The 27675-nt window shown below is 62.3% G+C and overlaps 2 protein-coding genes and 1 non-coding gene across 12 annotated transcripts in view; 2 read left to right on the plus strand and 1 right to left on the minus strand.

The window, feature by feature from the left end:
* The first annotated feature begins 373 nt into the window (after positions 1 to 373).
* Positions 374 to 20937, plus strand: SREBF1 (sterol regulatory element binding transcription factor 1). Of its 8 annotated transcripts, none has more exons than XM_023653669.2 (19): positions 374 to 672; positions 12643 to 13074; positions 13473 to 13660; positions 13744 to 13881; positions 13963 to 14184; positions 14885 to 14999; positions 15227 to 15447; positions 15682 to 15883; positions 16018 to 16196; positions 16505 to 16766; positions 16841 to 17007; positions 17189 to 17357; positions 17900 to 18008; positions 18311 to 18420; positions 18528 to 18660; positions 18837 to 19002; positions 19444 to 19644; positions 19742 to 19853; positions 20172 to 20937. In XM_023653669.2, the coding sequence occupies exons 1-19, from the start codon at positions 582 to 584 to the stop codon at positions 20399 to 20401; spliced, it is 3447 nt and encodes a 1148-aa protein (XP_023509437.2). In that variant the 5' UTR covers positions 374 to 581; the 3' UTR covers positions 20402 to 20937. The 8 variants fall into 8 exon arrangements, with proteins under 8 accessions (XP_023509437.2, XP_023509436.2, XP_023509442.2 ...); XM_023653668.2 differs by having other exon boundaries at positions 375 to 672; positions 15682 to 15892; XM_023653674.2 differs by having other exon boundaries at positions 384 to 672; positions 16117 to 16196.
* Positions 19296 to 19351, plus strand: MIR33B (microRNA mir-33b). The gene has a single exon (NR_032910.1). It is a non-coding gene; the product is annotated as a microRNA mir-33b (primary transcript).
* A 650-nt stretch (positions 20938 to 21587) lies between the features above and the next one.
* The window catches only part of RAI1 (retinoic acid induced 1), a 118574-nt gene continuing 112486 nt past the window's right edge, over positions 21588 to 27675 (minus strand). For all 3 annotated transcript variants that reach the window (XM_023653664.2, XM_023653666.2, XM_070228340.1), the window contains 2 exons: positions 23280 to 23329; positions 21588 to 22952 (listed from right to left, as the gene is read on the minus strand). In XM_023653664.2, the coding sequence (XP_023509432.1) occupies positions 22938 to 22952; positions 23280 to 23329 (65 nt within the window). In that variant the 3' untranslated portion in view covers positions 21588 to 22937. The remainder of the gene's footprint in view (positions 22953 to 23279; positions 23330 to 27675) is intronic.

Consider the following 27675-nt stretch of genomic DNA (forward strand, 5'->3'; position numbering starts at 1 on the left):
TGGACGGGTCTGTCTTGTTCTGAACAGCCAAATCTAGGATGAGGTTTATCGGGCCACCCTCCACCCCAAGTCCAGAGACCTCTGGGAAGGGCCCAGTCCTGGGGCTTCCACTGAGCCCCCTTGCTTGGTGCTAGAGAAACTGAGGCCCAAGGAGGGGCCCGGCCTGCCCGAGCTCCCGCAGCAGTCGGCCAGAGGCTGCCCAGCATGCGGCTGGGGGAAATGAATGACCGGAGGGCCCTCTGACGGGGAGCGGGGGGGTGGGGGGGGGCAGGCGGGGCAGGTTCGCAGGGTAGACCCGGAGCCGGTTCCGGCTCGCCCCAGGTGGGCGGGGCCGCCTGCCCGGGGCGGGGCCTCCCGCGCAGTGCCCGCCCCGCCCCGCCCGCCCCGCGGTGCGGCCGCCCGGGAGCCAGTTTGCGAGCAACTTTTCGCGGGCGCCGGGCCACCAGGGAGGCCAGGGCGGACCGCGAGCGCGCGCAACGGCGGCGGCAGCGGGCCGGCCGGGCCGACGGACGCGGCGCTCCCTGCGAAAGTCTGTGCGCAGCGGCGGGCCAGGCGGGCCGCCCGGAGGAGGCGACTGCGCCATGGACGAGCCGCCCTTCAGCGAGGTGGCCTTGGAGCAGGCGCTGGCCGAGCCGTGCGAGCTGGACGCGGCGCTGCTGACCGACATCGAAGGTGCGTCAGGCTGCTGGGCTCCGCGCCAGTGGGGAGCGCAGGCGGCGCCCGGCCCGCGTCTCTGGGCGGGCCCTCTGCGCCGTGCCCTGTGCCCTATGCCCCGTGCCCCGTGCCCTCTGCCCTATGCGCCGTGCTCTGTGGTCCTGGGCCCTGTGCCCTGTGCGCCGTGCCCTGTGGTCCTGGGCCCTGTGCGCGGTGCCCTGTGCCCTCTGGTCCTGTGGTCCTGTGCCCTGGGCCCTGTGCCCTGTGCGCCGTGCCCTGTGGTCCTGTGCCCTGTGCGCCGTGCCCTATGCCCTGTGTCCTGGGCCCTGTGCCCTGTGCGCCGTGCCCTGTGGTCCTGTGCCCTGGGCCCTATGCCCTGTATCCTGGGCCCTGTGCGCCGTGCCTTGTGGTCCTGTGCCCTGGGCCCTGTGCCCTGTATCCTGGGCTCTGTGCGCCATGCCCTGTGTCCTGGGCCCTATGTCCTGTGTCCTGTGCACCGGGCGCCCTGCGGGGCTGCCCGGGCCTCGGGGACGTGCCGGGGCCCTTGGAGGCTCGGGGCTGGGGCACGTGCCCCTCCGGGCGCCCCGGGCTCCGCGCCGCGCGGCCAGCGCGTCCTCAGCCGAGGCTGCAGCGGCGGGAGCTGGGGACCCGGGCGTCGCCGAGGCCCCGCCCCTGCCCCAGCCATGATGTCAGCGCAGGGTTACTCGCGGTCGTTCCCTCCTGCCTGAGAGTTCAACCCGACGCAGGAGCTCTTGCGCATGCGCGCGACGCGCCTTCCCGCTCCTGCCCTCGGGGGTCCGGTTCTGCCAGCCAGAGAAGAGCATCGATCGCTTCGGCGCACATTTATTGAGCATCTACTGAATACCAGGCCTCGTCCTAGGCACTGGGGGCTCACAGTCAGACCCAGGCTCTCTTTTCTCGGGAGCACAAAAATCCCCCAGGAAACCCGCAAACGGATATTTCGTTGCACCTTGGGGTGGAGCAGGGGTGGGGCTACTTTGGGTAGAGTGGTGGGGCGAGACCTCTCTGCGCAGAGGTTTGGGCTGAGACCCGAGAGTTAGCCCCGACCGCCCGGGAAGGATACTTTTCCAGGCCGTGGGCACGGCAAGGGCAAAGGCCCTGAGTCGGAGGGGTCAGAGGAATGCACAGGAGGTGAGGCTGGGAAGGTAGGCAAAAGGAGGGCCCCGCGTTGGCCCGGGAAAGGACTGGATGCGTCGCTCTGGCTGTTCTCCAGAGAAGGGCGTTGCGGCCGGTGGTGCAACAGGTGCCAGCTAGGAGGCTGTTGCCCCACTTTGCAGACAGGGCAGACTGAAGCCCCAGCAAATCGCCCTGCAGTTTCAGCAATGCCCGCTAAGTTGCACTTGGTTGATGGGGAAACTGAGGCCAAGAGCACAGAACTCAAACTTCCCACAACCTGAATGGATGTGTCCATGGAGCCCATGGCCACCCTGGAGTTGGCAAAACAGACACAGCTAAGCCACCGCCTCCTGCCGTCCTGCTGCCAGCCAGGGCCTCATCTGCTCGCCTTCCCCTGGGGCCAGGCCAGGGGAGGGCCGGAGAAGAGAGACCCTGATTGTGGGACTTTTCCAAAGCAGCCTCCCCCATCGCTGCACTCCGGAGTGATGACCCACAAAACCCCAGACACTGGGGAGACCTGAGCCTGAGTCAACTAACAGTTCCCCGAGCGCTGGGCCCAGTGGGTGTGGCTGATGAGGCACCAGGACCAGGCAGTGAGGGCCTGCGATTGCAGTCAGGGCTCGAATCTGGACACTGCTCACTCACTCTGCCCTCGAGCCCCAGCCCTGTCACCCTCCGAGCCTGCTTCCCCCTCCTCATGCAGATGCCTCCCTTCCCAGGGGAGTTGGGACGGTCGAATCAGAGCAGGTGTATCTGGGCCACAGGTCTGGCACAGCCCTTTCTTCATTGACTGACTTATAGAAACATTATCTCCTCAGCTGCAAAGGCCAGGCTCGGGCAGCTGTAGGGGCAGGGGGCCATTGGAGATCAGACCTGCCCCAGCTCTGCTCTGTGAGAGAAAGGGGACAACGGGGGACTCTCGCTGGGGGGGGACGTGAACTTTGTCCACTGCAGCAGAGGACTCCTTGGTCTTTATCCACACTTTCTGTTCTTTTCCCCAATTATACAGCTAATCTCTTTGTACTGTAGAAAAATTAGAAAGTGCAGGTGAGGAAAAAGGAGAAAATAAAATCTTTCCTAAACCCCCCGCCCACAGATCAGCTCTGTTAATTATGTGGGGGATTATTTCCTGTGTGCGCAGATGTATGTAGTTTTTTGGAATGGCTGCACACTCCTGATCTATTTTTTAAAAAAATCTTCGTTGAGGTTTAATTTATCTACTGTAAGATTTACCCATTTTAAGTGTACAATTCAGTGAGTTTTAGGAAATTTACCAAGTCTTATGACGGTCACCAGTTAGTTGTAGAAGATTTACATCCCCAGTGAGACCCCTCGTGCCACTTTACAGCCACTCCCTGGCCAGCCCAGCCCCAGGCTGCCACTTCTCCAGGCTTTGATGAGCTCGAGCAGGCCCACTGGTGCACAGCAGGTTGCAGCCTGCTTTGTCCCATGTCAGCAGCCAGACAACAGTCAGGGTCCTTGGTTACCCGCTCGGCCCCCGTTGATGGGCATCTGGGTTGTTTTGTGCTCATGGTCTGCGCTGAGTGGACACCCCGAGGCCAGTCTTAGCCTGGACGGATCCTTGCTTCGTTCCATGGACCGAGGCTCTGGGATGGGAACTGCTGCTCAGAGGCCAGGCCTGCTCTCGAGGCTTTTACCCTGCCTGTGGAGCTGGGCAGGTTCCAGAAGGTCTAGAGACAGGTGACAGGGGGGTGGGAAGGGCAGGGCCCCTGAAAGGACTGAGGGTTGAGAGGTGGGCCAGGCGGGCCTTGAGTGCCAGGATGGGGAGCTGGATTGGGTTCCGGGGGCCGTGGGAAGTCTGAGGGGTCAGAGCACGGCTGTGTCATGCTGGGGTTGTGTGTCAGGAGTTCCCGCTGATAGCCATGCTGGAGGGTTACAGCGAGAATAGGGAACAGTAACTGAGCACTTACGGTATGCCAGGCATTGTGCTGACCATTGAGTCCTCCCAGCAACCCCAAGCAGGGAGACTTATGATTGTCGTCTTACAGATGAGTGCCTTGAGGCACAGAGAGGTTAAGTGACTTGCCCAAGGTCACACAGGCAGAACATGGCCGAGCCAGGATTCAAACCCTGGCTGCGGGCTCCAGAGCCCATGCTCTTAATTGCTGGGCTCCTAAGAGTTGGGGTGGGGTGAGGGGCCAAGGCGTAAGGGAACCCAGGGGGCTGCTCCCTGTGGGGCTGTGCTGGGGGTCTGGGAGTGGGTCATAGAAGGGTCAGAGGCCATGTGGCTGCCTCCCCCTCCCTTTGAGTCATGAGACTGAGGACTGGCACCAGGGAGCCAGCCAAGGGCCTTGAGCCCCACCTGGCCCTGCCACCCGCCTCAGCCAAACCCTGTGTCATGTGAACGGGCTTTGGGGTGGGGCTGCCACCACGAGTCCTTGGTTCTGTGGGTGAAGGCTTACCCTGGCTCCCGTGTACCATGACCTCTGGTGGGCTCTGTCTCCCCCCAGGCCTCCCTGTCTCGTTCTGTGCTCTGGGCCCCTTGCAGCTGTGGGCCGAGGGGCTGCGAGCGCAATCCTGAGTGCAGCTTGGGACGGGTGTTAGGCCCATGGCGGTCAGGCGCTCAGGCCTCAGGTACTCCCAGGCCCCAGACACACTCTGCCCTGGGAGGGTGCCCCTCCTCTCACTCCCACGTCCAGAGCCCCTCGGGGGTGGAGCCTCAGAGAGCCTCTGCTGTCAGAACCTGTTCCCCTTCCCATCCCTTTTTCTGCCTCTTGGTAGCCAGCGTGTCCAGTCTAGGGCAGCAGAAAGTGGTGTCCTCCCAGTGTGGCCATGAATTGCTGTTTTTCCTGGGGAAGGTACCTTGCCCTCTCTGAACCTCAGGGGCCTCCCCTGGAAAGCAGGAGATGGAGGCTGTGAGATTTGCTGCTCCTGAGCATCATGGGTTCCAGCCCTAACGTCTCTGAGGGGACAAGGTTCGGGGGACGGAGAGAAGCGATGGGAGTGGCTCCAGGGAGGCAGCCAGGCAGGCGGCTGGGAGTTACCTGCTGCCCTATGGTCACCTCACTGGACACAAACATCCCAAGTGACCAGGTCAGCCCCAGGCAGGGGTCACTGCCAGACAGAGGCCTGGGATCTAGACTTTGCCCCACTGACAGGTGCAGCCCTGGTGGGAATGGTGCATTGGCCGGAGGAAGTGTCTCTGGCCTTGTGTCCTGTCAGCCACGGGCCCTGTGGATGTGCCCTGTGACCCTGGGACCTGATTGGGGCTGTACACGTGTGAGACCCACATCCATGCGGCCCTACAAGCGGGTGAGTCAGGGGAGTGGGGAGCCTTAGAGATGGACTTGGGGGATCCTAGGAAGGGGGTCTTTGAGACTGGCTCCAGGTACACGGCTTCCCTGCTGGGTTTGGGACTTGGTGAAGGTGGGGCAGGGTTGGGGGTCCATCTTACCTGGGAGAGTTTGCAGCCTGGAGAAACTCACCCTGCCCTGGAACCCTGCTCAACCCCCAGCCCCCCCTCCCCGGGCCCTGGATGACCCACCAGCTATCTCCAGCGAGCCTGTGCCTCCCAGTCACACCCTGGGCCTGCGCTCCCAGGGGTCCATTCTCCCTGTAGCTGAAAGGCTGGAGCCCAGAGTGCTTCAGATCCAGCCCTTATTGTGTGACTGCGGACAAGTGGCTGATTAACCTGACCTTCAGGTTCCCATTAGTGTACTGGGAACAGAAATAGAACCAGCTTCTTCGAGTTGTGGGCATCAGATGAGCTCATCTAAGTCAAGGGCTTAAGAGTACATGGCACACACTAGGCCCTCAACCAATGCCAGTTAGTAGTATCATCATTATTTAGAGCACTAACCAGGACCTGGCACCTAATATGTTTAGCCTAAAAAATATTAGCAGCAATTATAAAAGGAGCCTGTGTTAGAAGTTTCCAGGAGGTTCTAGGCTATGGTTCCAACTCAGCCTCCACCACTGGTGATTCTGGTTCTTTGCATGGGAGACAAGGTGGGGCTGGGCAAGGCCATTGGGGAGCCCCTTGCCCTCCCCCCCATCCCCCCTGGGGAGGAAGCACCCTGTCCTTAGCTACCATTAAAGATAAAGAGACCAGGGCTAGGGGGCTGGCCCCATGGCCGAGTGGTTAAGTTCGCGCGCTCCGCTGCAGGCGGCCCAGTGTTTCGTTGGTTGGAATCCTGGGCGCGGACATGGCACTGCTCATCAAACCACGCTGAGGCAGCGTCCCACATGCCACAACTAGAAGGACCCACAACGAAGAATATACAACTATGTACGGGGGGCTTTGGGGAGAAAAAGGAAAAAATAAAATATTTAAAAAAAAGAGAGAGAGAGACCAGGGCTGGAAGGAACCTTAGAAATGCCATTGTCACCTCCTCGCAGTGCACAGATGAGGGAATGAGGCTTCAAGACACCTGGCCCCAGGCCCAGCGCTGCTGGGGAGGTCAGAGGGGCGGGAGACCTGTGACGAGCAGCGAGGGGCAGCGCCCAGGAGGGACTGCTTCCCGGGTGAAGGAGGGCCGAAGCGCAGGCAGGGGAGTCTCTGGCCGCAGTTGATGGTTCACTGCACAGAATGCCTTAAGGCAGCCTTGCGGATGCAAATTAAAGCACCTTCGAGCTTCCAGTCACACAGCTCTTGGGACTCAGCAAAGCAACCAAAGGTAAACAAAAACGATAAAACCCAGTGCTGGTGATGCTAGAAGAAAATGGGACAATGGCAGGAGAGGTTGTAAAGGGGTTTACCTTTTTCAGAGAGCAGCCTGGCAGCACTAAAACAGCACACTGCCTTTGAACCAACACACTTACTTCAGGCTTAAAACAGCCCGCAGGGAGACAACCCAAAGCGGGAAACAGATACAATTTAGATAAAGAAATGCACGGCACTGCTATCTAGACTGGGAACAGTTGCTCAGCAGCAGGGGTCTACCCCCAGACCCCCACTGCGTCCGGTGCATGGGTTGTTCCTCAGCTGCCAGAACAGTAAGCCTGTGCCCCGAGCTCACACCCAGGACACAGTGTCTGAGTCGGCACTGACCGGCATCTTGTTTAACGGCCATTGGACAGGCTGTGTTCAGGATCACTCGGCCCGTGTAATTGGAAGCTGGTGTGTGGAGCAGCACAGCTGAGGGAGGAATCTGAGAAGATGACATCAGAGCAAGTTTTGAAAGAGGAATAGGAGTTTGGCAGGTAGACAAAGATAGTGGGAAGGGCATTCCTGGCTGAGGGAACAGCCTGGGCAAGTGCATGGCAGCATTAAGGAATGTGGCATGTTCAGAAGGCAGCCACAGGACCTCCGGCATGGCGGGAGCTCGGGTGGTGGGACTGACGGCCAGAGGCCCGGAGTCCACGCACCCCTGACTCGGCCGGTCTGTGCCCAGCCCTGGGCTGAGTGATGCTGCGGTCACAGAGCTGCCCAGGTCGGGCCCAGCCCTCTGGTGGCAAGAGGCTTCGGAGGGAGGCAGTGCGGGAGCGGCCTGGGGCTCGCGGCCTCCTCGGCTCGCGCTTCGTGCTCACTCCCGGGGGGCCGCCACTGAGGCGCACGGGCCTGGCTCGGAGCCCCAGACTCGCCGCTTGGCAGCTGTGGGGCCTTGGGCACATGGCCCCCCTCTGAGCCTTAGTTTCCTCATCGTCTCGAGGCCCCAAGCCCAGGTGCACCTGGGGCTGCAGCCACGGGCCATCCTGTTCCGGGAAGAGCCGGCACACACTGGCACCCTTGGCGGCCCCCAGTGCACCAAGGGCAGCCCGTGCCCTGTTGCATACACGACCGGCTGAGGACACAGGAACCTGCCAACCGGAGCCCTGGGGAGGAGGCAGGAGGCGCAGGTGGGGGCAGCAGGGACGGGGGCGGCCCAGGTGCAGGCCTGGCTCCTGGAGTGTTGAGTGAGCGCCCTCCACCAGGCAGACCAGGCGGAGTGCCCCCATGTCCCACCAGCGTGCCCCGTGTCCTCCCAGTGGCAGTGCTGCTTCACGCCGCTCACTTTCTCACAGTTGCCAGCCTTTGTGGTCTGCACCGCGTGGGAATGTTTGCAGATCCCTTTGCTGCCCATTCCCTGGAGAATTAGTGTCCTTGGCTCAGGTGGCAGACAAACCTGGGTTGGAATCCCAGCTCCTTGGCTGCCTCCCTGACCTCCAGCCCCACTCTGCTCCCTCTGCTCCAGCCACACTGGCTGCCTAGTTTGTCGACATTGTACCAAGTTTGCTCCCACCTCAGGTCCTTTGCACTTGCTGTTCCTTCTGCCCAGGACAGTCTTCCTCCCTCTCGGCCCACTCCTTCATTTCATTCAGGCCTCTGCTCACATGTCATCTCCTCAAAGAGGTCTGCCCTGACCACCTGATCTCCACTTACACTGCCTCAGTTTCTGCATGGTGCTCACCACCACTGTACCCACGTTCCTCCACGTATTTGCAAACCATTTGTCTCCCTCACTGGAACATAAGCTCCACGAGGGAAGGTCTTTGGGCTGTGTCCCTGTACCCCCTGTGCCTGGCACCAGCCTGACACACTGCAGACACTTAGGAAATGGCAGTTAGATGTTGTCAGAAACAGATCTGGGCTTCACAGACCGGGCCATGTGGGGCAGGTGGTGAGCTCCCTGTCCTGGGAGGCATGCAGACAGAATTTCTTGGGAGTCCAAGGCCTCATGCAGGTCGGATGGGCTGCAGGCTCCTGTGATGGTCAGAGCTGGGCTCCTCCAAGTTTGTGGTGTGGGGCCCTCGCAGGGTTGCCATCATGGTCTCACTGAACAAGCAGGCCGGAGAATAAAAGGCTGCCCCACATCTGCCTTCAGAGGGAGGTTTGAAGGTAGAGCCAGAGAAGGGGATGGGGGGGTTCAGATTTTCTGTTGGGTCCTGATAGAATCAGGTAGGAGAGGAAAAGGAGGGATCCAGGCTCGGGGCGGGGCGAGGAAGGTGAAAGATAGGGGCTGGGAGATGGCCCTGAGGCTGAGCCTGTGCATTGTCTTCCCCGTGTGCAGAGTCCGCACAGGGCCACACGCGCGGCCTCCTGTCGTTGGAGCAGCTTAGCTAGCTTAAAAGTGGCCCGTGGTCTGGGAGCCGTGGCAGCCTCTGGGCCCTGCTGTGAGGCAGGAGGGGGCTGCTTTAAACTGCGCACCCCAGGTGCCTCTCCTGCCTCACCCTAGTCCCTGCCCTGTGAACTCTAGAAACAGTCTCTGTCAAATGGTTATGGATCTCCAACTTGAACATTGCAAGTATCGGGCAAGTCGCTGCCTGACATCCAATTCTAGACCATTCCGGCAGCTGCAGAGGGAATAACCTTTGCTGAGGCCTTGCTGAGTGGTGGGTGCTTCATAGGCTTGTTCTCCTAGAATGCCTCCCTCTGGAGACCAGGGGCGGAGGCTCAGAGATGGGAGTGACCTGCTGAGGGGCAGAGGGAAGGCGCATCCCCTTGGCTGTATCTCTGTGGGGTGGCTGCGGGCGGGGCTCCTGAATTTCCACCCCCACTCCTAGCCCTGGCTCCCAACCTCTGCAGAAATCGGCAGCAGATCCCACCCCAGAGGAGAGCGAGGTGGGGGGCTGGGCAGACCCTGAGTTCGAGGGACGGCCGGCTGCATGCCCCCAGGTGCTGCCAGCGGCAGGCCCTCTTTCAGGCTGCATCTTGGATCCTGTCTTCCACTCCAAGGTCAGCCCTCCTCTCGAAGCCTTTCCTAACTCCTGCTACTGTCAGGGGGTCAGTGAGTGACTGTCCTCTCCCTCCTGCTCCTGAGTCTGGATGGGATGGGTGCAGAGCCACAAAGATGTGAGAAATGGAGACAAAAAGAGGCAAGGAAATGTGGTGAAGGAGAGAAGGATGGGGCAGGAAGTGGGAGGCCCAGGCTCGACACCTGCAGGGGTGGCTGGCCCGGGCCCTTGTCGGACCTGCCACATTCTGGGCTCAAAACTGGGGAACACAGTAAGGGAAGAATGGAGCTGTGAGGGTCTGTTTTGAAAGTGTTCCCTGTCTTAAGTTACTCAGGTGAGGTCAGGGCCCTTCCAACAGCAATGCTTTGTTTTGTTTTTTTTCCGTAAGGGAGAGTGTGAACACCCACAGGCTAAGGAGAGAGGGAGGTGGAGGTGCAGGAGCAGAATGCTGCGGGAGGACCTGGTGACAGGGGCACTGGATGTGAGTAGGGGAGACGAGGCCGAGTCTCCTCGTTTAGGCTCCTGGAGAGGGAGAGCAATCAGGGCCAGGAGGGCCTCCAGCTCCTCAACACCGGCTGCTTAGTTGCTATGCCTGCCCTCGCAGGATTCGGGGGCAAGGCTGCAGGAGGCAGGGAGCAGGAGGGAGGAAGGGCTGATGCCACAGCTGGGAGCTGGGCCCGGCCGTGGTGATCGTCTGCTGAGCCACAGAAGCCTGAGGTGGCAACCTGGGCTGCTGGCCAGGCTCTATTCATGTGTGTGTGTGTCGAGCTTTGATCTTACACAGGAAGGGAGATAGGCCTAGGTACCCCCTCAAAAGACCTTCAGAGCCTGTCACCCTAGGGCTGACACCCCTGCCTTCCTGACCTCTGTCCCAAGGATCGGGTGGCAGCTTGGCCTTCCGGGACCCTCCAGTGCTTCATCTAGTGACTGCTGGGGGGCTGTGATAGTTTGGGGAGCAGGGCAGACTTCACCGACCCCTCTCCTGCCCCCATCTCTGACCCAGGCCCCTCTGGAAAGGCACATCTGTGCTGGGAGTCAGGAGACTCGGGTTCAAGGATTACCTGGATGTGTAATTTGGGGTAGGGGTTTCCCTTCCTCACTCTGGGTCTCAGTTTCCAGGCAGTGACCTGTTATCAGGGGTCCGCGTGGTTGGGGTGGGGGTGGCCTCATGCCAGGGCTGCCCCAGGATGGGGAGGTCCCCGCACCCACCACCAGGCAGCCCTTGGCCTTAATTAAACGCCTCTTGGTACAGAGCGCCGCACCCATTATCTTCTTTACGCCTCCCATCCGATGCCTGGGAGGCGTGATCGTCCCATTTGCTAGAGGAGTAAACTAAGGCTCAGAGCGGTCAGATGCTCAACGAGCCAACGATTTCCAGCACAGAGCTCCGGGGGTGGGGGGCATCCCTGCCCGCGTCTTCCCGGGCCGCGCCCCCTCCGCGGCACTTCTCTGAGCGGTGACGGAGGTGGTGGGAGCCGCCTGTGACCGCCAGTAACCCCGGCGGAGGTCGGCGCCCGCGAGTAACCCGGGCCCGTCCGGCGGGAAGAAGGCGAGCCGCGCCGCCACCGGACGGGCGGGGCCGCGAGCCCCGGGCGGCGCGGCCGCTGATTGGCCGCGCGCGCTCACCCCACGCCCGGCCCGCGGCCCAGGGGCGGGGCCCGCGCGGGGCGGGGCGGGGCCTGCGCGGCGGGCGGGGCGCCGCGGGCTTAAAGGCCCGGCCTGACAGGTGAAGGCGGCGCGCAGACGGGGCCGGCGCCGGGAGCCCGAGGGGCGGCGCGCGGCCGAGAGCCATGGACTGCACGTTCGAAGGTATTTTTGGAGGACCCCCACCCCTTTGTTACAGAGCCTCCATCTCCGCTGCGGGGTGGCCGCCGCCTGGGAAGTGCCAGTAGGAAAGAGCCAGTTCCCGAGGGGGACGCGCCGGTTCCCGGCTAGGGGGGTGGAACACCCCCTGGCCTCAGTAAGCACCCCCACCGCAACGTTTGGCGTGAGAGGTGGCTCCCCACGTCCTCTGCTCCCTGCCGGGCAGAGGGGGAAGAAGCAGGGAGGAGGGCCAGCTGACAGTCTGTCTCCCGGCGGGGCCCCCCTTTTGTCCAAGTCCGGGCTCCCAGTCCTGGAGTCAGTTGGTGTTTCTTTCAGGGCCTTAGTTTCTCCATCTATCAGAGGGGCTCATGAGGACCAGGGTGAGAGATGGGAGATCCTGCAAGGCAAAGTCCTTTATGATCTATGTAAACCTGGTTGCTCTGCTGGAGCCGGAGCGAGGTCCCCTCCTGCAGTCGTTTCCTGCCTGGGCGCCTGGCAGTAGGAAGGCGTCAGGCAATACTGAGTTCCTACTCTGTGCCAGCTGCCTGCCCAGCAAAGCCTCGCAGCAGCCCTGCCAAAAGGGGTTTAACCTTTTCTGTTGTACACATGGGGAAACTGAGGCCCAGTGCGAGGAGGCTGTTGGCCCAGGGCTCCACCTCAAGCCGGTGGTGGGCAGGGCTGGAGGCTCAGGCTGGAGATCTTGGGGGCACCTGGGGCTCCCAGGGACGTGCTCATGGCTTCTGCAGAGCACTTTGACCCATTGAGTGTCCCCAGTGGGTTAGAGGGCTCCAGGCTGACCAGCCAGGCTGCTAACTGCCAACTTGGGGAGAGGCCTGTGGTGAGGCTGGGGCTGCAGCAAGGAGCATATCCCAGTCTGCACAGGAGGAAGGAGTCAGGGCAGACAGCGTTCACTTTTACAGAGGGGAAACTGAAGCCTTGAGTGGCCAGGTCTCAGGGCTGCTTGGCTGCAGACAGGGTCTGCTGATACCCAGGACGTGCCGAGACACACTGGTCGGCACACATGTGGCCAGCAGCTGGCTCTGCCCCCAGCCTTGGTATGTTCTGTGGAGGAATGGCCTGGTGATGGCAGCCCTGAAGTCAGCAGTCTTGGGCCCAAGCCCCAGTTCTCCCTGAGCCTCTCTCTAAGTGGGGCAAGTTCCTCGGGCCCTGGCCCTGCATGGCACTGGCCTTGTCCAGTCATTGCAAGGGCTGTTTGATACATATGAGGCACCAGGCCCTGCTCTAGTGGTCACAGAGGCCCAAGAAAAGGCTGTGTGTCCAGGAGCACAGGCTCATGTGCGTGGCTTTCTATTTCCATGGCGTTGCTTGCACATGGACAGTTGTGTGGACAAGGGGCATGCAAATGTGTGATGCCCTGTATGGGGCCAGCCCCCGCCCCACTGTCGCTCACACAGCCTCTTCTCCTTTTCCCAGACATGCTTCAGCTCATCAACAACCAGGACAGCGACTTCCCTGGCCTGTTTGACCCCCCCTATGCTGGGGGCAGAGCAGGAGGCACAGACCCTGCCAGTCCCGATGTCAGCTCCCCGGGCAGCTTATCGCCATCTCCTGCCATGATGAGCTCCCCACTTGAAGGCTTCCTGGGAGGACCCAAGGCGACACCTCCCCCCTTATCCCCTCCCCCACCTGCACCGACCCCACTGAAGATGTACCCATCTGTGCCTGCGTTCTCCCCCGGCCCTGGTATCAAGGAGGAGCCAGTGCCACTGACTGTCCTACAGCCCGCCACTCCACAGCCCCTGCCAGGGGGCCTCCTGCCCCAGAGCTTTTCTGCCCCAGCCCCACCGCAGTTCAGCTCTGCCCCTGTGCTGGGCTATCCCAGCCCTTCTGGAGGCTTCTCCACAGGTAAGGGGGCTTGTGGAGGGAGGGGATGGCAGGAGCACAGGGAGAAGGGTCTCCTGTGGTCTCTGCAGAGGAATCTGCAGGCTTTAGAAATCGGGTCACCACTCTGCGCCAGAGACCCTCCACTACTCCCAGCCCTGTGCCCTGGTTGTCCTGGGCTTGAGCAGTGTGTCCTGCTCTGCCGGGGCATCCACAGCAATGCTGCCCTTCCAGAGACAAATGCCTGCTTGGAAAGCTCACACATTGGCATCAGGGTCCCAAGTGGGGCCTGTCCAGAAGGGAAACTGAGGCCACAGGAGGTAATGACTCATCCAAGGTCACAGGGTGATAAGGAGCTGAGGGGCAGATTGAAAGTTGGTGAGGTCAGCCTGTGTCCGCAGCCCTAGCCTTTTTCTCTGCAGGGAGCCCTCCAGGGAGCACCCTGCAGCCACTGCCTGGCCTGCCGCTGGCTTCCCTGCCAGCGGTCCCGCCCGGCTCCTTGCAAACCCAGGTCCAGAACACGGCTCCCCAACAGCTGTTGACGGCCACAGCCACCCCCACAGTGGCCCCTGGAACAACCACTGTGACCTCGCAGATCCAGCAGGTCCCGGTGAGGGGGTCTGGTCAGGCATGAGGGAGGTGGCAGCCCCTAGCCCAGACTGCAGCTTGCGGCTGAGACCTCTCCCCACCCAGGTCCTGCTGCAGCCGCACTTCATCAAGGCAGAGTCACTGCTCCTGACGACCGTGAAAACAGACGTGGGAGCCACTGTGAAGGCAGCGAGTATCAGCTCCCTGGCCCCTGGCACAGCCGTGCAGACAGGGCCTTTACAGGTGGGTGGCATGGGCAGGGTGGAAGGGGGTGGGGTCTGCACACACGCATGCCCACCTGGTAACCCATGTCTGGCCCTGCAGACCCTGGTGAGTGGCGGAACCATCCTAGCGACAGTGCCACTAGTCGTGGACCCTGACAAGCTGCCCATCAACCGGCTGGCAGCCGGTGGCAAGGCCCCTGGCTCAGCCCAGAGCCGTGGCGAGAAGCGCACAGCCCACAATGCCATCGAGAAACGCTACCGCTCCTCCATCAATGACAAGATTGTCGAGCTCAAAGACCTGGTGGTGGGCACTGAGGCAAAGGTGTGGGCAGAGGCCTGCGGAGGCATGGACTGGGGTGATCCTTGGGGAGGGAGGCAACTGGGAGGAAGAGAAAGATTGGGGCGGAGCCTGCACAGACAGGCCCTGGGGCTGCAGCCAAGTTGGGCCGAACCAGTGCCCTTTATTCTGCTAAACTTATCATACTGAGTAAACTTTCCTGCCACTAAACTGTGTACCAGGGGCTCTTCTAGGCACCCTGGAGACTGCAGTGAACAGACAGACGAAAACCCGGTTGTCAAGGAGCTGACGTTCCAGTGGGGGGACAATAAACAGGGTCAATAAGTGTTAGACTGTGCCGGGTGGTGAAAGGGCCACGGAGGAGAATAAAGCTGGAAGAGGGATGGTGAGGGTTGCACATCTGAATCAGCTGGTCAGGGAAAGCCTCCCACAGGTGATACACATAAGCCAAGACCTGAAGGAGGTGAGGGAGTGAGGCATGACGATGGTGATGATAATAATAGCAGTTAAGCCAGACCCCATTGTATGCATTTTACGTATTAATCCTTATGCCCATCCGGGAGGTAGGTTCTACTAGGGGAGGAGCATTCCATGTAGAAGGAAAACAGCAAGTACAAAGGCCCTGAGGTAGCTGTGTTGCCACGTAGCCCCGCCCCCCCTTGCCTAGGTGGCCACTTGCCAGGCCGACCCACCACTTGGGCTGTCTCCCTCCTACCCCCTGCAGCTGAATAAATCTGCTGTCTTGCGCAAGGCCATCGACTACATCCGCTTCCTACAACAGAGCAACCAGAAACTCAAGCAGGAGAACCTGAGTCTGCGCACTGCTGCCCACAAAAGCAGTGAGTTCTGGCCTCCCAGTGCCCCAGGGTTCTGACCCTGCCCCCAACCCTGCCCCACTTCTGCTCTCACCTTGAGCTGTGACTCTACAAGGACCCTTAGCGCCTTCTTTGGCCCTAACTGGCCCTCAGACACTAGCTAACTCCAGTCCCCGGCCCCCAGGGCCCTAGGCTGCTCTGGGGCTGAGAGGTCAGCCTTCAGCCCAGCCCTGCTCCTCTCCGGCCCGCAGAATCTCTGAAGAACCTGGCGTCAGCCTGCAGCCGTGGAGGAAACACGGACACGCCCATGGAGGGCATGAAGCCTGAAGTGGTGGACACGCTGAGCCCGCCCCCCTCCGACGATGGCTCGCCCTCCCGGAGCAGCCCCTTGTCTCTTGGCAGCAGGAGCAGTGGCAGCAGGAGCAGCGGCAGTGACTCGGAACCCGACAGCCCCGTCTTCGAGGACAGCCAGGTTGGCCCACAGTGCTGCCCCGTCCCGTCGCCCAGTGAGAGCCTCTGAGCCCAGAGCCGGGTTAGGAAGGGGCCCCCACCGTAGTCCACCTTCCATTTTATAGACAGAAAACCTGAGGCCTGGAGCCACGTGGGGTCCCACAGGAAGGTCGGCAGAGTGCTGATCTCCCCTTCCCCAAGCCATGCTCTCGGGGCCAGCGTGCTCTGTCCTCACCCCCCCGCCCACCCCCACCAGGTGAAGCCAGAACAGCTGCCGTCCCCCCACAGCCGGGGCATGCTGGACCGCTCCCGCCTGGCCCTGTGCACACTCGTCTTCCTCTGCCTCTCCTGTAACCCCTTGGCGTCTCTGCTGGGCAGCTGGGGTCTCCCTGGCACCTCGGATGCCACCAGCATGAACCACCGTCCTGGGCGCAACATGTTGGGCACTGAGGGCAGAGGTAGGACAGGTCAGCATGGGCATCTTGGGCAGAGAAGTGGGAAGGGGGATTCGGGGGTGTACACCCTAGGTCTGTGGGCTTGGGGCTCTGGATTTCCTGGGAGCTGTATCCCCAGCCCTTCTCTCTGCCCCCAGATGGCCCTGGCTGGTCCCCGTGGCTGCTGCCCCCCCTGATCTGGCTGACTAATGGGCTGCTGGTGCTAGTCTCTTTAACGCTTCTCTTTGTCTACGGAGAACCAGTCACACGGCCCCATTCAGGCCCCGCCGTGCGCTTCTGGAGGCATCGCAAGCAGGCTGACCTGGACCTGGCCCGGGTGAGGGACCGGACCCTGGGAGTGGAGGGGGGGCGGGCAGGGCAGGGCAGGGATGCGGGCAGCACCTGGGAAGGTGCTACCACCCCTCTTCCTGCCCTCTGGGCACACCATAGATGTGCCGTGTCCTCCTCACTCTTGTTTACCCCTCAGGCCCCCAGCGACCCCTGGGGGCCCAGCCCAGTGCTGCTGAGGGACACTGAGGTCATGGCGGGGAGCCCGAGGGGCAGGGCTCTTTGGAGCTAGAGTGGTGTCATATGTTAGGGATGCTCTGACCCCACTTTTCTCACTTGGAAAACCCTCACCCTTAGGGGGACTTTGCCCAGGCCACCCAGCAGCTGTGGTTGGCCCTACGGGCTCTGGGCCGACCCCTGCCTACCTCCCACCTGGACCTGGCCTGTAGCCTGCTCTGGAACCTCATCCGCCACCTGCTGCAGCGTCTCTGGGTGGGCCGTTGGCTGGCAGGCCGGGCAGGGGGCCTGCAAAGAGACTGTGCTCTGCAGGCAGACGCCCGCGCCAGTGCCCGAGAGGCAGCCCTGGTCTACCACCAGCTGCACCAGCTGCACACTATGGGTATGACGGTGAGGAGTGGGCCCGGGGCTCCTGCTGCCTGCACCGCCGCGGCCTCACCCCCGCCTGTTTTCCAGGGAAGTACTCAGGCGGGCCCCTCGCTGCCGCCAGCCTGGCGCTGAGTGCCGTGAACCTGGGGGAGTGTGCAGGGGACGCCGTGTCCACGGCCACACTGGCTGAGATCTATGTGGCGGCTGCACTGAGGGTCAAGACCAGTCTCCCACGGGCCTTGCATTTTCTGACAGTGAGTGGGCCGTGGGCCGGTGGGGAAAGGGCTGGGGGCTTGTCTTTGTAGCTCTGGCCAATGGCTCCCTAGACAAGGGGCTGCACAGGAGGCAGCGGTTGGTTACGGGGGGGCTCACCAGGGGCTGGGTTTGACCCCCTGCCTGGGTCCTATGTGACCGCCCGGCTCCCCTCCCCTACAGGGCATCTTCCTGAGCGGCGCCCGCCAGGCCTGCCTGGCACAGAGTGGCTCAGTGCCTCTTGCCATGCAGTGGCTCTGCCACCCTGTGGGCCACCGTTTCTTCGTGGATGGGGACTGGGCCGTGTGCGGTGCCCCACGGGAGAGCCTGTACAGCGTGGCCGGGAACCCAGGTGCTCTCTCACCTCTGTGCCTGTCCCCTGTTCCCCGTCCCTTCCCCTGTCCCCAGCTGTATCCTTCGTCCCCCATTCCCAGTCCTCATCCTCATTCCTGTCCTGTCCCTTGTCCTCTGCATCTCTGGATGCCCCTGCCCACCCTGGTCTGTTCCCCTGCCCTCTGTTGTTGCGGTGGGGCTGTAGGAACAGGATGGCCGAGCTGGGTCTCTATCTCAGTTAGGGCTCTTCAGAAGCAAACAGAGAGATGGATTTGGGGGCAGCTGGCTAATTTGGGAGGTGATCCCAGGCAACCGCGCTGTGCAGTGCGGAGGTCAGACAGGGCCTGGACAGGGCCGACAGGGCGTGGTCCTGAGTGGATCACCCTGTCCACAGGAGGTTCTTCTCTCCAGGGGTGGCTGGGATGTCTGTCTCCCAGCTTTCGTCTGCCCAGGAGCCAGGCCCACCCATGTGCTCAGGAAGGAGCCCTAGTGTGAGGGGTGGATGTGGAGAGGAGGGCTGGGCCCCTTCCCACCACCCCCCTCACTCGCTCCCCCCCACAGTGGACCCCCTGGCCCAGGTGACTCAGCTATTCCGTGAACATCTCTTGGAGCGGGCGCTGAATTGTGTGGCCCAGCCCAACCCCAGCCCTGGATCGGCTGATGGGGACAGGTAAGCGTTGTCCCTGTGCCCCCCCACAAGGCAAGAGCCCTCCACAGTGGAGTCTGGAAATGGCTATGTCCAGAGACCTTTGTAGGAGGCCAGAGCCAGGCTACTGTCTACTGGCTGTGTGGCCTCAGGTGCATATCAGTGACTCTCTGGTTCTCAGTTTTCCACGAGCCTGGCAGGAGGAGACAGTGGTACTTTGTAGAGCTGGGGGTCAGGCTATGCTTTGGTAGGGAGGTGAGAAGGCCCGTGCCCCCCAGGACTTTCAGGTCCCCTGCCACCTGTCCTGACAGCCAGTTCTCTCACAGGGAATTCTCAGACGCCCTCGGGTATCTGCAGCTGCTGAACAGCTGTTCTGATGCTGCTGGGACTCCGGCCTGCAGCTTCTCCATCAGCTCCAGCATGGCCACCACCACTGGTGAGCCCCCAGGCCCTTGCCCTGTGATTCCCTGCTCAGCTCCAGCTCCACATCAGCCCAGCCTCCGGTTCAGTGTGGCTGAGTTTCAGGGAGCCCCCCTCTTGCAGGCACAGACCCGGTGGCCAAATGGTGGGCCTCGCTGACAGCTGTGGTGACCCACTGGCTGCGGCAGGATGAGGAGGCGGCCGAGCGGCTGTACCCGCTGGTGGAACACCTGCCCCGTGCCCTGCAGGAGTCTGAGTGAGTGCGGGCCAGATTCTCCCAGCCCCCCAGCACTCTGCCAGCCCCCGGCCTTTGTTCTGTGCAGTTGGGGTTGCCAGCTTTCTTCCCCATGAAGCCAGAACCAGGGCACTGGGGAGCTCAGTGAGGGCCTGTGGCCTGGTCTGACCATCACTCCTCTGCCCTGGCCCCAACAGGAGACCCCTGCCCAGGGCAGCTCTGCACTCCTTCAAGGCTGCCCGGGCCCTGCTGGGCCGCGGGAAGGCAGACTCTGGCCCGGCGAGCCTGGCCCTCTGTGAGAAGGCTAGTGGGTACCTGCAGGACAGCCTGGCTACCACACCAGCTGGCAACTCCATTGACAAGGTGAGGGGTGGGGCCAGGGGCCTGGCAGGTCTGTGGGGGGGGGGGGGGTCACAGCCTTTCCACTCTCTGGATTTTCCCCCTTGGGCTGCAGAAGACTGTGGAGTTAGCCCAACAGCACAGGCCTGGGGGCCTAGCTGGCCAGGCTGAGGCTTGGGTCCAGAAGAGAACAGCTGACCTTTCTGGCCTCAGTTTCCCCACCCCCAGGAGGAGGGGTGGTGAGTGGTGTGGCAGGGCCCTGGCTGCTCCTGTGGCAGTGGCAGGTGCGGGGGCCTGGAGAGGCGGGCGGCCCCGCGGTGCATTGCTGTTGCATTGCACGTGTGTGAGGCGGGTGCAGTGCCTCGGCAGTGCAGCCCGGAGCCGGCCCCTGGCACCGCGGGCCCCCACCCCTACCCTCCCAGAGCTGGAGCCCCCCATGACCCCTGCCCTGCCCACCACCCCCAGGCCATGCAGCTGCTCCTGTGTGACCTGCTCCTTGTGGCACGCACTAGCCTGTGGCGGCGGCAGCAGCTGCCCGCACCAGCCCAGGCCTCCCAGGGTCCGGGCAGCGGGGCCCAGGCCTCTGCCCTCGAGCTGCATGGTTTCCAACGGGACCTGAGCGGCCTGAGGCGTCTGGCACAGAGCTTCCGGCCTGCTATGCGGAGGGTGAGTGCCCACGAGCCCCTCACCTCACAATGGGGACAGGAGGCAGCAGGTGCAGGGGGAGAGTGGGAACCTGGCCTGAACCCCCACTCCTGCCCAGGTGTTCCTCCATGAAGCCACGGCCCGGCTGATGGCAGGGGCCAGCCCCACACGGACACACCAGCTCCTGGACCGCAGTCTGAGGAGGAGGGCAGGCCCCTGCGGCAAAGGAGGTGAGAAGGGGCTGCCCTTGTAGGGGCGGGGGCTGGCCCAGCTTCCTCCCCCCGGCCTGGGTGGGAAGGGCCCCGGCAGGGTTGATGTATGCTGAGGGAGGCTGTGTTAGAGGCAGACCTAGGGGCTCGGCGCTGGTTACCTGATGGAATCGCGGAGGGGGCACTGTCCGCTGTGGGACGGGTGACTGCGCCGTCGAGCCCCCGAGTCTGTGTTCCACGGGACCGGCCGGCCAGGGGGCCGAGGGGCCGCGTGCGCCGGAGCTGAAGGCTGGCGGGACCCTGCCCGGGCGCGCGGCCCCTGACGCGGCGTGTGCGCAGGCGCGGCGGCGGAGTTGGAGCCGCGGCCCACGCGGCGGGAGCGCGCGGAGGCTCTGCTGCTGGCGTCCTGCTACCTGCCGCCCGGATTCCTGTCGGCGCCCGGGCAGCGCGTGGGCATGCTGGCCGAGGCGGCGCGCACGCTCGAGAAGCTCGGCGATCGCCGGCTGCTGCACGACTGCCAGCAGATGCTCCTGCGCCTGGGCGGCGGGACCACCGTCACCACCGGCTAGACCCCGCGGCGCCCGGCGCCGTCCGGCTGTGCCTCGGGCTGGAGCCTGGACGGCCGGTGTGCCCGGCTCACCCTCGGACTGCACTATCCCGGGGGGGAGGGGGGTGGGAGACCCTCGGGGACTTTGCCTTTTCACCTGGAAGGACGGAGTGAGCGCCATCTCACCGCCCTGCCGGCTCCGACCCGATGAGCCGCGGCCAGGGTGGTGCTGACCCCTCGTGGGCGGTCGGGGGATTGCAGGGGCCGGCGGGCCGGTGTCGCCTCGGCCCGCAGGCACCCCGTGGCTTTCCCTTGTCCTGTCCAGAGAGAAGAAAGGGGTACATTTTACTGAGCTGAGGGGGCCGACTTGGCCTTCCCGGCCAGCACGGAGGCCCTGCCCCAAGGCGCTTCTCGCCCTTCTGGGGAGGCCTGTGCATGGTGTAGATCTGGGGGCACCAGCCTCCTGCCCTCCGAGGCTCAAGTGTTACTTTGCCTTTTGCAAACTTTATTTTCATAGGTTCAGAAGTTTTTGTACGGAGAATAAAAAATTATTTATAAGATTGGTTGTGTTCCTTTGGGGAGGAGGTTGCGTGCTTCAGCTGAAGTATATGTCTCCCCACGGAGATCCTTTCGGCCCCCCGTCTCTGCCAGCACCCAGACAAAGGCTTCCTGCCCCCACCCACCATAAGGGACAAAATTCCCCTTTCCAGTGTCATGGGGGGGGGGGGGGTCTTCCAGACTTGGACTGACCTGATCCCCTGATCTCTGGGCCGCACGTTTGGGCTGTATCAACCCCTGACTCTTAGGGCCATCATGGTCTCAGCTGTCCCTTCTCGCCTCCCAGCTTCTACCCCATCAGGTCCCAGGGTGACATGGGAGGACGGTTCAGTGTCCTGAAGGATCTGTTGTGACAGAATTGGCTACAACCTGGTATCCCTTTGGGGTGTCAGTCTCACCTCCCCCCATCTGTCTCCCTGGAGAAAGCCTTGGACCCCCATCAGACCTGAGACCCCGAGGCTGCATGGTGGTGGTGGTGGGGGGGGGGGGGTCCACTGGGCAGCAGGGGCTCCCTTCCTGTTCCTGCAGTAATGGCCAGAATCCCTGATTCCCCGTTCGTGTCCCCTTCCACCTCCGCCTCCATTCCCACCCCTCACCTAAAGCCAGGCCCTGTCTCTGCAGAATCTGGTCAGAATACACACGCTGCAGACTTCCAAAACAATCGTATCTTTATTGACTTTTTTTTTTTTTCTGAATGCAATGACTGTTTTTTACTCTTAAGGAAAATAAACATCTTTTAGAAACAGCTCGATACACACAATCTTCAGTGTGAAGCAATATACTAATAAGAACACTAGTCGTCTTAACATTTACAGTCTTCATATATATTATATATATGTATATGTATACATATATATACACTATATAACGAGGCCAGATATAATACACACGTTTACCATTTTACAGTCATATGTACAGGAAGTTGCTACGGCGGCCCCGCTCTGGGGACTGCGTCAGGCCTATCGAAGCGTGGACAGAGCTGAGGACACGGACGGACAGGCGGACGGACGGGTGGGTACTGGCCTGGGCCGGTCGGTGGTGGCTGCGTGAGGCAGGGGCATCGCCGCAGCCCCTTTCCGGGAAAAGGCCCCGTGCTGAGGGGCGCGCGACACACAGCGGCGACACACCGGAGAAGCGAGCATGTTCCCAACATATATACATTCTATGTAACATATATATAGAGGGGTACACAGGTTTGTACACGAATCTAGCGCTGTCTCTGCTCCTGTGCCAAGTAGGCGCTGGGTCCTTGGAGACCGGTGGTCCTACAGAGGGACGATCACGCATCCGCCGGACGTGCCCTCTGGGTGCGACGCCTTTCCTTTTGCGCTCCTAGGCGGGGTTCCAGGGGCGGCTGGAGGACTGGAAAGGGGACAGACAGAAGCGGGGGGGGGGGGGGGGGGGTGGCATTCCGCCCACGCCCGGGGAGCCTGCATCCCGTGAGCATGGCCCCGGGACTCCCCGAACCGCTCTGCCCAAACCGCACGAAAATTTTGGCAGAGGCTGGGTGGGAAGGGCGCTTGGACGCGTCCCAAACGGTCCGTTCCAAAGCCTCCCGCCCCCTCCCCCGCCGGCCGAGAGTCTGCAGAAAGGATTCCGCACTCCACCCCCACCCCGGGCGCCCCGCTGCTTGCCGCGACCGACAGCGGTGGCGGCGGCACCCACGTGGAATGTGTGCCACGTCGTCCTGGAACTTCCAGGGGAGAAGCGTGTCCCGGGCCGACGGCGTCTCCCCGCGCCGGGGCCCGCGCGCCCCAAGGAGCCCGCCGCTCCGCGGTCTGCCTCTCAGCTGGCCCGGGCGCTGGGCGAGGGCGCCCGGGGCCGCCTGGTTCCGGGAGAGGCGGCTCCGGAATGTGTTTTCTTCCCGGCCGCGGGCCGCAGGGTTCAGCCCCGGGCGGCCAGATCCAAGACCCGGGGTCCGGATCGAGGATCGGCTCCGGCCCGGGGCCGCGCAGGCGGCTCCTCTCCTCCGGCGCGGGGGCGGCGGCGGCCTCGGGGGATTACAACGGCAGCCTCTGCGGAAGAAGCGGACACGCCGCCGCCCGTCACGACGCGCGGGCAGCGCGCAGGGCTCCGTCCTCCCCGCCCGCCCCCCGCGCCTGCCCTCTCTGTGTCCCCTCCCCGGCATGGCCCTCCCTCAGGACCTGCCCGGTGTAGCCCGCCATGTGCCGGCCTGCCTCACCGCCCGCCGAGCGCGCAGGCGATGCCCGCGGCCCTGCGGTGGGCGAGGAGAACCCCCTCGGGGCTGGGGCCTGCTGGGGATCCGCAGGGCAGCGGGCAGCGAGGAGGGAGGGCCCCTCTCCAGCCTGGACCCCCTCCAGGGAAGGCTTGTGGTCACTTACCTTATGTTTGGGACATTTCAAAGAAAAGTTCTCTTCGATGAATATGCAACCTGTGACCAAAAATAAGTTCGGGTGATTAGGGCAGCTACTGGCGCTTCTCAGGGGCCCGAGCGCAGGGCCCAGGTGGGCCCTGGGCTGCAGGGGCTCCTTGCAAAGAGTACACCAGACCCTGCTTGGAACCCTCCACACCCCCAGCCCCGCCCTCCATCCTGCTGGCCTCCGCCTCAGCCTCCCTGGAACTCCTTGTCACTCCGGGGGCTTTCCCTGCCCATGGGCTGTAGCAGACCTCACTCCCCAGCCTCTCTCTGCATCCCCCTGCCCGGCCACACTGTCGCCACCTCCTGGCTGATTTGCTCATGGTCTCTGCCCCACTGTAAGGCCAGCACGGCCCAGCGTTGCCTTCTTCCCAGAGGAGGCCCCCCAGAAGCCCCGACCCTGGCGGGCGCTCAGCGAACACATGCTGACAAACTTCGAGGTGCAGTCCTGCGTCTGGATTCAAGTGCCAGCTCCTTCTCTGAGCCCAGGCTCCACAGCTGTAACCCCGCGTGCGTCATCAAGGGCTGAGGAGGAGCCTGTGCCCATTGCGCTCACAGCGCCACAGCGGGCAGGGCTTGTTCCCGTGGGGCCTAGCATGGGGGCCGGGGCGGAGGGGACCGAGGTCTCAGGTCTAAGTGAATCCCATCGGAGAGCCCAGGGCACTGCCCGCCTGCAGGAGCAGAGAAGATGGCTGAGCAGGGCCAGTCCTTGGCGCCCGCCTTGGCCCAGGGGTGCGTCGATGCCTCCGCCAGTCACCACTCCCCTGCCTGCTCCACCTAGGGAGACCCAGGCTTCCCCTGGAATCCCCGCCCACCGTCACTAATGCCCTTCTGGGCTCACCCTCCTCCCTCTCCTGCCTCCCCAGCCATTGTTGTGAAGAGACCCCAAACCCACAAAGAGCCGCAGGCCTGAGCGAGCCCCCTTCTCCCGGCACACTTCTCCTGCTCACACTGCAGCCACCAGCGGTGGCTCTGTGCTGTGGCACCATGACAGCATGGTGGTCGGCAGGCAGGGCAGGGAGTGGAGACAGATCTTCAGCCCTGAGAGCGGGGCTGGGAAGGCTCCGGGTCTCTCTGAGGCTGTCTCCCCTTTTTTCTACCCGAACCTTGCCAGAAGCTGGGGGGCCTCAGACCCGAACGCCGCCCATGAGCTTCTGCCCTCGGGGCCAGAGGGCGACCGCTTTTGCCCTTCCCTAAGCTCAGGCAAGCCGGACACGGTCCTGGGACTGAACTCACGCCTTCCAAGGAGCACTGGGCTGCAACCCCAGGCCTGCCGCGCACATGTCGCCCCCCCCCCATGCCACCCCACCCCATGCAGCCCTACAGGCAAGGGCTCGGGCCTCCGGAAGCAAAGGGTCGGAGGCCACCACTTCCAGAACCAGCTTGCTCAGTAAGCCCCCAGCTGGGGGTGGGGAGGGCAGCCACCCGGTAGAGCTGGATCATCAATTCTGGCCTTTCTCTTGGTGTCTGGACCTGGGCAATCTGGGACCTAGCTGACAAGGTGGCCCCGGGGCCTGAGTGTGGAAAAGCATGAACAGGACGCGTTGTGTGCTGGCCTTGGCCAGCCCTTCCTGCTTGGACAGACTGCTTCCTGCAGTCACTGCTTAGCTCCAACTTGGTGCTCCTTAACGCGGTTGAATGGAGGGCAGGGTTAGTGGGTCAGGGCAGAGGGGAAGGGCAGCCCTTGTGCCCTGTGGTCTGAGAGTGTGACCCAGACACCTGGAGATCCCCGAGCCCCCCACCTGCCAGACCTGGGGATCGATAGGTGCAAGGTACTGACACAGGCCTGGGGTTCCTGCTGCCCAGCTCACTCTCTCCGCTCCCTCTCACTCTCGCCCTTCCTGGCTGGCCAGAGCCGGATGTGGGGCTTCCTTTGGCCAGCAGAAAGCAGCAAGGGAGCCTGTGCAATCCTGAGCCTAGGCCTGCTGGAGGAGAGAGACCACATGGAGCCGAGAGGGGCTGGCCTGACTGGCTGCCCCAGCTGCCCCCTCTGCTGACCACAGCTGCTGAGTGAGCTCAGCAGAGCCCAGCCGAGCCCAGCCGGGTCAGCAGAGCCTGCTAGCCAAGCTGTGCCCTCGTGAGAAATAAGGAAGGATTGGTGGTTAAGCCGCTACATTGGGCCTGGGACGGCCATGAGCTGCGCAGCAGCAGCGAATCCACTGTGGGCACACCCTGCCCTGCCTCAGACCTGCCCCGAGGGGAAGCTGGGCCGTCCGGCTCCGCACAGCCGTCTCCCTCATCCCTCACGCCAGGGCCTACGCTTTCTGCGCCAACAAGGGCTCTGGGATGCACGGCTCTGTCTGCACCTGGCAATTCTCCTCTCCTGCCTGGACGACTGCAGCGCTCCATCAGCTCTTTTTACTTTTTAAAAAGATTTTCTTTTTTATTTTTCCTTGTTCTTCCCAAAGCCCCCCAGTACATAGTTGTGTATTTTTAATTGTGGGTCCTTCTAGTTGTTGCATGTGGGACGCCATCTCAGCATGGCTTGACGAGCAGGGCCATGAATGCACCCAGGATCCGAACCAGGAAACCCTGGGCCGCCGCAGGGGAGCCCACTTCCTGTCGTAATCCCTCTTATATAGGGATCCTTCGAGGACTTCGTTTGAAGCAAAACTTCTGTTGCTCCAAGCCTGGTATATATGACCCACCACCAACCATCTGCTGCCCACCTCCCCTGACCTTTAGAGGCCTGGCTCCAATGTCACCCCCCTCCCCGGAAGTCCTCCTGTATTCCCTCCCAGCTCAGACAGGATGAATCTCTCCCACAGCACACGCTCTTCTCCTTCTCTGGTCTCCATCACTTTGGCCAAGGACCACGGCTTTCCTGTCTGTCCCACTCAAATGTGGCCCCCCAGGAGGCTGGGCAGCACTGGAGTTGGGGAGAGAGCACCAACGTGGAGCAAGACAGACAGGCAGTCACGCCCTGGTTCCGTCTGCGTGCCACGTGGCCAGGGGTAAGGCAGCCTATCTGTAAAGATGCACCAGGAGACGCGCAGGGCCTGACGCAGGGTCTGGCCCAGAGCGAGTGCTCAGGTGACTGCCGCGGAAGGAGGGCAGCAACTCGACTCGTGTAGCTATTACTGGGAGGAAGGCCGTGTCTAGTTAAGTGCCTGAGGCCACATTAAAATCTGGTTCACACTGCTCAGAGTGGGAGGGGGGAGCCAGTGAGAACCCTCACGCGCTCCTCCAGCTAGCCCCCTCCTTGCAGGGTGCTGGTATGTCAGCCCTCTCCAAGGCACGGCCATCGCTCAGAGTCCTGTGTGTGCTCCCGGGCGGCCTGGCTGGGGCTGATGCCGCCGGGACCAGGCGGGCAGGCAGGCGGGCAGGCATGCAGGTGGGGCACAGGGAGGGGTCCCCTCTGCCCAGGGGAGAGCCAGCAGGCATTCAGGTGCGGAGGAGGGGCAGCTGGCCCCCAGGCGGCGGGAGATGCCTATGCCTTGTCATCTGTGAGGCAGGTTGTAACTTCACCCCCTTCCACGCCAGAGGACGGAGGGCAAGGTGGACGGGGGAGGGGCCAGAGGTCGGGCCTGGGGCCTGGGCAGTGTTCAGTGTTTCCCTCCCTGCCGCAAACCACCGTGCAGAGAAGGGATTCCCAGAAGCTCCGCTTGACGGCGGGGAAGCCTAGCGCAGAGACACCAAGGCACTTGCCCCGGTCTGCACCTTAAAGATGCCACCAGGGTTTGAATCCAGGCCAAAGCTGCCGCTAAACCCCTAAAACACTGTCTCATCAATGACTAGAATGCCACCGTCAGCAGTCTTTCTTTAGCTGAAATAACGGAAGGCTTTGAGCCTGGGTTTCCCGGCCTGGCCAATGAGGTTTGCGGCTCCTGGATCTCTCTGGCCCTCACAGTCTGTCATTCCCTGTGCCCGGTGATAGTAGGTACCCAATAAACGCCCATGGGACAAATGAATGAGTGAGGGAGGGGAGAGAATGTGGGGAGAGGATGCACAGGAAGCCCAGTCCTGCCTCCAGACCCTATCGCTCTGCTTAAAACCATCTACAGTTATTCCCTGTAGCCAATAGGAGTCTGTTTTGAACTTCATTTCCTCCCATCTCATTCAGTTTTTTGTTGTTGAAGTACAGCCTTTCCCTTTTTCTCTGCCCAGTGAACTCCTATTCAGCCTTCAAAGGCCCAGCCCTAGTATCCCTTCCTCTCTGAGGCCTGAAATTCTCCCCATCCCTTGGCACCCTATTGGCAATGATAGCTCCTCAAACAGCTCTCCATCTTGTAATTTATGCCTCTAGGCATTCCTCAAGTGGGTGGCTGGGGAGTGACTCATCTCCATGCACAGGTCCCAGTAGAGGGAGAGATGAAGACATAAAGAATTGCCGGGACAGGAGAGGAGGGAAGCCGAGAGGT

This window comes from Equus caballus, chromosome 11 (assembly GCF_041296265.1).
Source record: "Equus caballus isolate H_3958 breed thoroughbred chromosome 11, TB-T2T, whole genome shotgun sequence".
In the NCBI taxonomy this organism is placed as follows: Eukaryota; Metazoa; Chordata; class Mammalia; order Perissodactyla; family Equidae; genus Equus; species Equus caballus.

Bases quoted from the DNA above. Each gene is read 5' to 3' on its own strand.
- SREBF1 (XM_070228343.1), top strand. From the start codon at position 582: ATGGACGAGCCGCCCTTCAGCGAGGTGGCCTTGGAGCAGGCGCTGGCC. The intron at 13,661-13,743 runs GTGAGGGGGTCT...CTCCCCACCCAG, and splicing joins CGCAGATCCAGCAGGTCCCG to GTCCTGCTGCAGCCGCACTT. The intron at 16,767-16,840 runs GTATGACGGTGA...CCTGTTTTCCAG, and splicing joins GCACCAGCTGCACACTATGG to GGAAGTACTCAGGCGGGCCC.